The sequence below is a fragment of the Perca flavescens genome, chromosome 5 (genome assembly GCF_004354835.1).
Source record: "Perca flavescens isolate YP-PL-M2 chromosome 5, PFLA_1.0, whole genome shotgun sequence".
Classification (NCBI taxonomy): domain Eukaryota; kingdom Metazoa; phylum Chordata; class Actinopteri; order Perciformes; family Percidae; genus Perca; species Perca flavescens.
Window position 1 is genome coordinate 23,436,297 of NC_041335.1, and position 10,328 is coordinate 23,446,624.

At 36.9% G+C, this 10,328-nt stretch overlaps 1 protein-coding gene across 1 annotated transcript; it reads right to left on the reverse strand.

Moving 5' to 3' along the window:
• Nucleotides 1–7,685, reverse strand: LOC114555793 (phospholipid phosphatase 1). The gene is made up of 6 exons (XM_028578490.1): nucleotides 7,236–7,685; nucleotides 4,282–4,433; nucleotides 3,917–4,197; nucleotides 3,043–3,100; nucleotides 2,533–2,709; nucleotides 1–1,776 (listed from the first exon to the last, which is right to left on the reverse strand). Exons 1-6 carry the CDS (start codon nucleotides 7,291–7,293, stop codon nucleotides 1,651–1,653), a joined length of 852 nt encoding a protein of 283 aa, XP_028434291.1. The 5' UTR covers nucleotides 7,294–7,685; the 3' UTR covers nucleotides 1–1,650.
• Between the last annotated feature and the right edge of the window lie 2,643 nt (nucleotides 7,686–10,328).

Consider the following 10,328-nt stretch of genomic DNA (forward strand, 5'->3'; position numbering starts at 1 on the left):
TGACATGAAAGGCAGCTTTATTGTTGATATTTCAGTGTAATTCTTGAATGAGGTGTCATAGCTAAATGGACAGCTACTGTAGTCTAACTTTTGTGAATCCAGTTTTCTTGTTACTGTACTAACTTCTGTATCACAATAATTTAATGTGTTGTCCAATACTGTTTTCACAGTTTGACTTCCAATAAAGACTTAAAAGGCCAACGCCTGTTGTCAACATAGCTGTGCACCTACACACATAATGAGTGCAGAAGAATCCCAATTGCCCTGCTGATACATACATAAGTGACTTTGCATGGAGCCTGTAGACTGTAGACATTGATGAGTGTGGTATTATTGCAGTCACTGTGTGTTAAACTAAACCTAGTTCTCTCAGTCATTGTAATAGGATTTAAACTCTTAAGCAGATCCTCGACTCTGACATTAGCAGCCAACCATCAGCGCCTGTCTGCTGACAGTTTTCTCTGGTGAAGACAAGTCAACCTCTTCCTGTTGGAAACAGCAAGAATATGCAGTGATAGTCTGGTATTGCTTAACCTCTTAATCCATGACACCGGGATAACAGACATGTTGCACATTTGCATGCTTGTGGTTTCTATGGTCTGTCTACACAGCTAGTAAATGACCCGCCCAAAGCAGGGTTTTGTTTTCATACAGGTCTACATTTTTGCATTTGGTTAATAAATCACACTGTTGTTTTCTCTTGCTTAATGCCATTCCTTACGCTGGATTCTAACTAGAAAAAAGACAAATTATTCTGCAGCAGCAAATAAGTCTACACTTAAAATTAGCAGCTGCACTGTGTCCAAGGCTCCATTCCCCTGCATTACATCTGCTTTGTTTTTTCTACAGACAGCACACACAGGAGTCATTTCCCTCCTTTTTAGCAAAGTAGCAAAACAGAGCTCTCTTTATTTAGCATACATTTTTCCCACTACTGCTCTAAACAATACTACTTAAAGCTTCTGCATGGACCAAAACATAGTGAGTTTCATACAAACTGTATTTTTCATTCATGAAACAACATCAGGGAAGTGACAAGACAGACAGCAGGTAGCAGAACATCAACATACAATATATTATTTCTGAGTTCAGTCTCCAGTCCAGGTTTTCTAATTCACAGGTGCCAGGCTCTCTACAAGCCTGCTTGCAGTGCGCACACAGACACTCATTATATTCTGGGCAAAAGGAATTTCATTCATTCATGATGGCAACATCAGACCAATATGCACTAGAAACCACATTTCCAACAAGCGCACACTGTAAAAAAGCAACTCTTTCTAAGGTAAACCCAACATGCTGTTTTTTTTCATTTTGTCATTCCATAATAAACTGTTTTATGTTGGATTTACCCAAAACCTTGGCAGATAGTTCTGCTTCTTTATATCACAGTAAAGTGCATTAACTGTCTTCTGCAGTGCACTTTTCTTCCTTTAATCAAAGTTTAAGGACCACACCAAAGGTAGCAGCTAAAGGTAGCAGCTTAATCCTGCAGCATTGGCTCCGCAGGCCAAACTGTGTTGAAGAAATGCACAAAAACAGTCAGCAGTTAATATCAAACACTGGCAGTTCATTGGTGTGTTTTAGGTCCTCCGTTACTATTTTAAAATAAAGATAAAGGCCCTAAAGAGTATTGTCTCTGAGGCCTCAGATTCATTCAGTGCTGCCATAGTGGTTCCCATTGAAAGGGTTTTCCTGTAAACTGGTGTGTGAGGCTTCTACCTCCTGTGACACCACTGGGTCCACCGGCTGTTCAAAGAAATTGGACACACAGAACACCTGCAGAAAAACAAGCAACACAATTAAAGCACATTCCTACTGTTACTGCTATTATTATAATTGTACTATGAAGATGGATAACGTCATTAAATTAGACCAGACTTATATATTCTTTAATTTGTTTCTGCATAAAATGCCCTATTTATTTTTTACATTTACCTGTTTAATACATTGTTAATTCATCACTCTTATGATTTAGTAATTTTATGTCTTCAACCTCAACTAGTGGGTCAGTCATTAAAAACTCAACTCAACCCAACCAAACTTTGTTTTTGAACTCTAATGGAGACCCCAAAGATACTCAACATATGTTGAATAGTTATAATATAGCTTCAATAAATAGTTGGAACATGCCGATAACAAAATGTATAGTATATAATACTGTTAGACAGCATGTTAAAGGATGATTTTTCTAAACTTAAGGAGAGACACCCCAGGAAAAACCATAATTTTTCAATTTTGAGTTTTTGAATGTCTTCTTTCAGACTACTGGGGGGAAAAAAAACATCCAAAATACACATTTAGGTGTTTATTTGACTACACTTTCTGTATTTGCACCTGCAAATTTCTCCTAAATTCAGCAAAAGTTAGCATTAGATAATGCTTCATTTGCATATTTTAACATAACATTTCAGAAAACTGCACGTTCAAGGCTTTAACCTAACTTCTTCAGTTGCATATTGTGACAATAAATCTTAAAGAAAACATTATGCCTTGTTTTGCCATTATCCTAATAGAACTTTAGACGAAACTTACTGTGAGAGTAGCCACTAAACCTCCCTGCAGGAGGCCAGTGAGCACATCACTCCAGTGATGTTTGTAGTCAGACACTCGAGAGAGACCCACATACACAGCAGTGGCAATTAGGAAGAATTGGATGCTGGGACGCAGAAGCCTCGACCATTCTGACCTCAGTCTGGCTTGAATGTACAGCTACAGGAGAAAAGGAAATCCTCAAATATTAGAAACAAAAAAGCCTTGGGGTCACACCTAGACATTCAGTTTATATTGTCCAAGCCAATATTTACAGTACGGTTTTTGGCAGCTAATGTATTTGCTGAAAAGACTTATGAAGTTTATAATTCGTAAACTCTTTTGACAATGACATAAAGAGTCATTTTTAGGGTAAATTTGAATGGTATATAGACAGTAAAGCATATAAAGCAAAGCTATTTATTACAATTAACATTGTTTTTCAGAATTTATAGCCATTAAATGTAAGCCACATTTGGGCTTTAGTTTTTGAAGTAGAAAATATGTACTTACTACAAGGAACAGCATGCAGTACATAGAGAAGGATGAATGACCAGAGTAGAAGGACAGTCTGCAAAACATAAACAAAAGAGATACTTAACACAGGTCTATCATAATCCAACTCTTAAATGTAATTTTAGTGGCCAGTTAGCACAGTTGGTAGAGTGGGCACACATACGCAGAGGTTTATTCCTCGACGCAGAAGGTCCAGGGTTCGAGTCCAATCTGCAACGGTTTTCCTGCATGTTTCCCCCCCCTGCCCCCCCTCTCTCTCCCCTTTCATATCTCAGCTTTCCTATCTAATAAAGGCAGAAATGCCCCAAATTAAAAAAAAACACTCAACTAATTTTACACCTCAAAATGAGTTTACTAGTTGAGAGGCGCACGACTTGTGAAAACAGTTGTATAATGTCTGCTGGGACTCTAGAGGAGCTTAATCTCAGAAAATAGCTTTACTGATGTCATCAGAGTAATAGTGGAAAGTTTATGATTTGGAGTTTTAGGGACTTTTGCCTGAAGATGGTCTAGTACCGAAACGTTGGCTACTATTAAACTTAATTTTTGCAAGTTAGACAGTGTGCGGGAGTTTCTTTGCTACTTTTGACCTGCTTGTCCCCCTCCGACGAATGTGTCTCACGTTGTAGATGTGCAAAGTATTTTTCTGTACAGACTCTGAGTTTTAGGGACTAAAAGTCAGGATATATCTGGGATATATGGGAAGTAATGCAAATAACTGGGTACTCTTAGATGATCAGGCTCAGTGAGACTCTACTATCACATAATAGTACTAAATGTTATCATTTAATCAAAGAAAATAGTATATTTGGTGACGTTTTTCAGAAGATGCTCTTGTGGGTTTAATTGAATCCATGTTCAGGGCAATTACCTGGCCTCATCTACCAGAAACTTGTCTCCAGTGCAGGTGAAGTTCTCGATGTATCCGACAGTTTTGCAGTTGATGCTATTCCAGACTGGTTTGCATACAGCCAGGAAGTTTGGCCGCAGGCGGCCTATGGAGTACTTGGCTATGTCTGTCAGAGACTGGCTAGCAGCAGCTCCAAACACATAGCTCCCCACAGCTTTGTAGACACACGCCACATACTTGGTCCCAAAAGACTGGTTCTTGATGTGAGACAAGTAAACAGAAAGGCACTCGCCACAGACGATCTGCAACAGAAGAGATTAAAACAATAAGTAAACTCGACATTTAAAGGTCAGAGAACTTATGGGAAAAGACGAATGTTGACTTACCACGATCAGTGTGAAGGGGATCATGACTCCTCCCAGCAGCTGGTAGGATATGGTGTCCTCTTTGAGGGGGTATTTGATAGACTCATCGTTACAGAAGAACCCCCGTTTGAAAGGGTTGTGTTGAGGGGTAAGGATAAAAAATGGAAGTCCAACTGTTAAAAATGAAGAAAGAGATATAAGTATGAATTATATACCACGACCAATGTTGTGATTAATGCTGCCTTCATGTACAGCTAGGAAAAATAAGCAATGTGGTGTGTGTTTGTTACTGGCAACCTGTAGTTTTATCTGTGAAACTCTGAGTTGCTGAGTTGTGCCGTTGAGTGGGTGGAGAGAGTTTGGTAATAAAAAGTGCAATTCATCACAATGATCAATAAAAGTTTACTGATAAGACACATTTTATAGCCTACTAAAAGATACAATAGGCTGCATTGTGCTTTTCAAAAGACACAAAATAGAACAGAAAAAGCCACATGCGAAAACCAGGAACATTAAATTGATAATAACTAATTAGATTTCATCTTGTTTTACATCTTATATCATCTATCATATGTGCATCGTGTTTACAAGCAGCTGCAAATGTACTTGTGTGACTCAGAGTTATGAGCCACTGCTACTATTACACAATGCTAATAAAATGTATGTTTTTAGTGGCAGGAAAAATGATATGTTGGCATCAAACAGGCGTTTCCCCTCCTGAAAAAGAAGCTGGTGACTCTCTGGGTTTCATTTAGCTGCAAGGGAAACTATTTACTCTGTTCAAGTTGCACAATAACTGAATTAAAAGGCTTGAGGCCTTGAGTTAACACAGAACAATATTGCAAAAGTCATATGTTTACTTTATACTTTAGATATTGGAACAGCGAAGGTTTGATCAGCCGAAGAGACTCGTTGTGTGTATGTTTACTTAAGAAGGGACAATGCACTTAAATCAACATTTAGCCATACAGGCTAATTTTCATCTGGTGTTAATCTGTAACCTAAACATATAGAAAAAGCAAACTCATAAAGCAAAAACACGCAGGCATTTTGCTAATCTGGGGTAAGTTATGCAATGCCAAGCATTCTTCTAAGTACAATCATTGCTAATGATGCTTTCTGGCTAGATGAGTTATCACACAGTCACAGACCTTTTTCTAGGCCTGTCTGTTTAAATCTACTGCAGGGCAAATTCCACTGACTGTCTTTTGAAATTCTGAATAAACTAAACCTGGCTTTGAAATGACATCAGTGGACTATTTGGATCTAAGTAGCAGTACATCTTTTAAAGTACTGTCTACTTTAACTAAGATGAGTCTGTCTTCCACCTAAAAAGCAAAAAGTGGAATAATATCCACTATTTAAATGTTTATTTTTACTTATTTGATAATATGTATTCAGCAGTCATGTGTTTTATGTGTCTGTATTTCAGTTGACAATTTGCTGTAATTAAAGGTTTTTGATTTTAAATGAAATGAAATGAGAAAGTTTGCTCCGGCCGGGCTGTAGGTTATTTGATTTGGGCTCGGCTTGGTCACAAACTTGATTTTACAGCTAAACAGTACACTAAAATAGAAGAGAAATAGACAATGAAGTAACAAAATATTGATACATCTTTGATACATATCTGTCTGATGTGCTTCTGTCTGGATATAGTGATAGGTTCAGCAAATATGGCAAAAGTTATTTTTTATAAAAGTTACCTACTGAACCTTTAATAAGTAAAGAGAGTAGAAATAATGAATCAATGATAAGTTAAGCATTGAAGACATATTATTGGGATATTAATAGGATTTTTATACCACGAGGAAACAGCCTCACTGATATTAAAAATATTGTTTTTACTGTAAAACAAGTTAAAAAAAAAAAGTACTGTGGGTATACTTTACATTTTAGAGAGAAATAGTGTACTTTTTACTCCACCACATTGATTTAAGCACTGTAGTTACTAAGTCCTGATTTAGGTATATTAACTTAATATACCTAAATTGTGATGCATTGTTATAGATTAAACAACAAAAGAGTATTTAAAGTAGTTCAAATCAGCTCGACCAACTATGACAGTAAAACGCTGCTTACACATTGATGAATTAGTAATAATTACCCAATAGTATATAACATTCACAGGGGGCATTTTTCTGCATAATGGATAGGCCTAGGTCTATTTGGCTTATAATACTTAATACCTTATACCTAAAATACTTTTGAATGCAGCACTTTTACTGGAGTTTTGTTTACATTGTGGCATTTCTAATTTTACTCAAGTAAAGGATATGAATTCTTCTTCCACCACTGATTTTACAGGAGTGTCCCACATACTGTAGAACATGAAGTTTACTAAACCAAAATGAAGGACTTATAATGAACTAGACTTAGATTTAGACTTTGGACAGAAGATATGTGACTGGAAATAAAAGTTTACAATTACCAATTTTATTGTTGCTGTCAGCTCCAAACTAAATAAGAAGATTGGTGCACAGTCAGCAGCACAGCTGACCACATAATAAGACACTGACAGCAAAGTGAGGGAGTGCAGATTAACCACATGAAAAGATTTCAGTCTAAACCTCTCTAACTGACAGCTATCAAACTGAACTGTCTGCGTGTCCCCACATAGTAGAGTTTCTTTAATGTATTTGTATTGCAATATTGTCATTTACATTTAGCAGTCCTGCAGCTTGTCTCTGTGCTATGATTACATTACAAACACTGAGCTAAAAATACAGCTTTGCCTAGGAAAAAACACACAGGGTGGGACTTTTTTTCCCACCTTCCTGCCTGGTTCACAAAAACCTCAAGCCTCCGGGTGTGTGTAGCCTATGACGTTAATGCAAATAATATCATTACTACTACTTCGTTTAATATGTCTACACAGAATAGTTGAGTGTTATGACAAAGAAAGTCCACTTTAGCGAGAATTAAACAAAACGGATTATCAGGTCGGTTTAAAAGACGGGTGGAGCAGGTTTACATACCGAGTATGAGACAGACAAAGTCCAGCACGACGAGGGGGATCCCTGCAGCTTCAAACATGTTGCGTCTCTTTCTCCTGGTCTCTGTCTTTGTAAAAAATGTCCGGTCCCGGTGGTGCCGGCTGGTTTTAGGTGACAAGAGACGCAGCCTATCTGCCGCACATGTCTCACTATTCCAGTAAAAAAAAAATCAAAATAGTGTCATTGTGCTTTGAGAAGCTAAAACTACCCTGGGGGGGTTAAAAAAAACTAAATAGGCCTATTCTAGATCAAAAAACACCGAACTAAAAGTCTAAATCTATTCTAACACCACGACACATGTCAAGCGCCGCTCACCATCTCAACCGCTCACAAAACATCATAACACAGCAGGATTTCTTCAGCTCATACCGCCCTGTCCTCAGATACAAGGTAGGCTACGGGCGCCACGAGCGCTCTTCCACCGGTGTGATTATGCTGCCTTCACGTACAGCTAGGAAAAATAAGCAATGTGGTGGGTGCGTGTGTGTGTGTGTGTGTGTGTGTGTAGCTCCGCAGCGCTGTGGAGGAAGGTCTGGCAATGCAAGACTACATGGCAACCTGTAGTTTTATCTGTGAAACTCTGAGCTGCTGAGTTGTGACGTTGAGTGGGTGGAGACAGTTTAAAAGTGCAATTCATCACACAAGGATGATGAATAAAAGTTTACTGATAAGGAACATTTTATAGCCTGCTAAAAGACGCAATAGACTAGGCATACATTGTGCTTCTCAAAAGACACATGCAAAAACAAGGAACATTCAATTAATAATAACTAAATAACAGTTAATGAAGACGTGGGGCTCGATGGACACCCCAGCACCTCAGCCATGCTCTTGTCAATGAATAATTTTTAATCAATCTATTATTATATCAGAAAATTGAATGTTTCAACTCTATAACTGTGTCATTTCCCCAATTGTTTATGTTTATTTCTTTATGAAGTTTCTGTTAAATAGGCCTACTTATATGCAGCAGGCGATTTGGTAATGTTTAATTTGTTAATTGTTAATGACTAGATTCTAACTTGCACAAACATCAGATAAAGGATCAATGGGTCAGGCAGACCACACTAACAACCCCTCTCTGCCCCTGCACTCTCTCTGCTATAGGAGAGGGGGTTGGCAGGTTAACAATGGGCATGATTTTGCTAATTTGACTAACAAGGGAGATGGTACCCCCCTCAAAAGGCCTGACGCTTTGGGCTATAGGCCGCCGCCTATGGGTTAGCTAAAGTTATTATAGATTACTCTCTGGTATCTGGTCCCCTGTGATCAACGTCACCTGATCAGAGTAAAGTCCTGTTTTCCAAGTAAGTAGAATAATCTATCTGTCTGTCTGTCTGTCTGTCTATGTATGTATGTATGTATGTATGTATGTATGTATGTATGTATGTATGTATGTATGTATGTATGTATGTATGTATGTATGTGTGAAATATTCTTCTTTTATTGGACAGACTTTGTTTTGAAATTCCAACGTGTATTTAAATGCAGCCCGGGACAGGGAAGTGGTAATATGAGTTTCGGGCCTATCGCGTGCCTGTGTTGACGCTACGACAGTCGTCGGCCGATCCAGAGTTACTCCTCCCTCTGCGTCTGCAGAGCTGATGACGTGACATCACTATCACTATTAATAGAAGAAACTGTCTCCTCATCAATGCACCACATTGATTAGATATACCCGTGAGGGAATTACCTCCATGTTTCTTTATGGTGTTTAGGTGGAATCTTCAGCGTGTAGACTATAGACATAGTCTGTAGCATACGCAAAAAAGAAAAAACATCAGTGTAACACGTTTTGTTTCTGCTATGACAAGTCCAAATGTCTGTTGTGATAAAAGTCTATGAAGCAGATTTACTTGACAAGAAAATAAATAAATAAAAAAAAACTTGTACTGGTCACCAAGCTAAGGTGTCATTCATATTAAAAATATCATAATAAATTCATAACACTCAAGTTTATAAAGCACATTTAAAAAACACCAGATGATTTAAATGTTATACAATAAAATAACATAAATAAAATAACATAATATAGCAACTGCAAAAAAATAAATACACAAATAAATAAGTAAAGGAACAAATGGAAATAAGGGTTCAAATCACACTTGTTGAATATTAATTCACAGGTACTTCATACATTAATTGACATTGACACCAAATTAGCTGGATTCCACTTACATTAAGGTTTTTTTTAGGACAATGCATTAATTTCCCAAACTTGATACCATATTGTATCACTGGCACACAGGAGATTTGGGATTTGGTGCTTTTATCTATTTTATATAAATACATAAAAAATAATGGTTTATTTTCAATAACTTTCATGTGTTGTGACCAGCGACTCAAATTTAATACCAAAATACTACACTACACTGGACACACCTCTTCATATGGGATTTTAGTGCTTCTTTTATTTTATTTTATTCATTACATGGAAGTTATTGAAAAAAAATCATGAATTTTCAAAAAAAAAACATGAATATTAATATAAGTCATAGGGACAATCATTTGTTAATGGTGAGCAAAAATAATTCATAATACATCCTACATTAATTCATGCATTAAATCATCATGAGTCATGCATTAGTTAAGCATTACGTATATGATTTGTACCCTTATTATAAAGTGTTACCAAAATATGAATACGTGTATCTCACTTTCAGTATAGCAAGAGAGTCTTTGTTCTTTTGTGTATGATAATTTGCATTTTGCACAACAGAAACAAATGAATGAGAAAGATGCAAGAAAATGTTATTTCCTCTGTAATGTTACTGGTTGCTATAAACATATTTTTTGCTGCTTCCAGTGGAGGCATGACAGAAAAAGTTATAGACTGTAAAAAATAAGATTTTTTCCATATTCTCTCTGTGACAGTCCTATGGAAATAAAACATAAAGTACACAATTAGATCACATAGTTAATTATTTTATTCACACAAAACATTTTCACAAGTTTTTGTGTGAATTTGGAGAAAAGTCAAGCTTTGAAGCTCAATAGTTCATGTAAGCAAACCAGAACAAGAACGTACACAAACAGTAACTAATAACATCACCAGAGCCTATTATACTGTCCTCA

What these genes read in the sequence shown, in the direction of transcription:
- LOC114555793 (XM_028578490.1), bottom strand. Translation starts at nt 7,293, where the DNA reads ATGTTTGAAGCTGCAGGGATCCCCCTCGTCGTGCTGGACTTTGTCTGT. An exon ending in ACTGCATGCTGTTCCTTGTA is followed by an intron (nt 2,710 to 3,042) that starts GTAAGTACATAT and finishes TTTCTCCTGTAG; the next exon opens with CTGTACATTCAAGCCAGACT. An exon ending in GTTTAGTGGCTACTCTCACA is followed by an intron (nt 1,777 to 2,532) that starts GTAAGTTTCGTC and finishes GTTTTTCTGCAG; the next exon opens with GTGTTCTGTGTGTCCAATTT.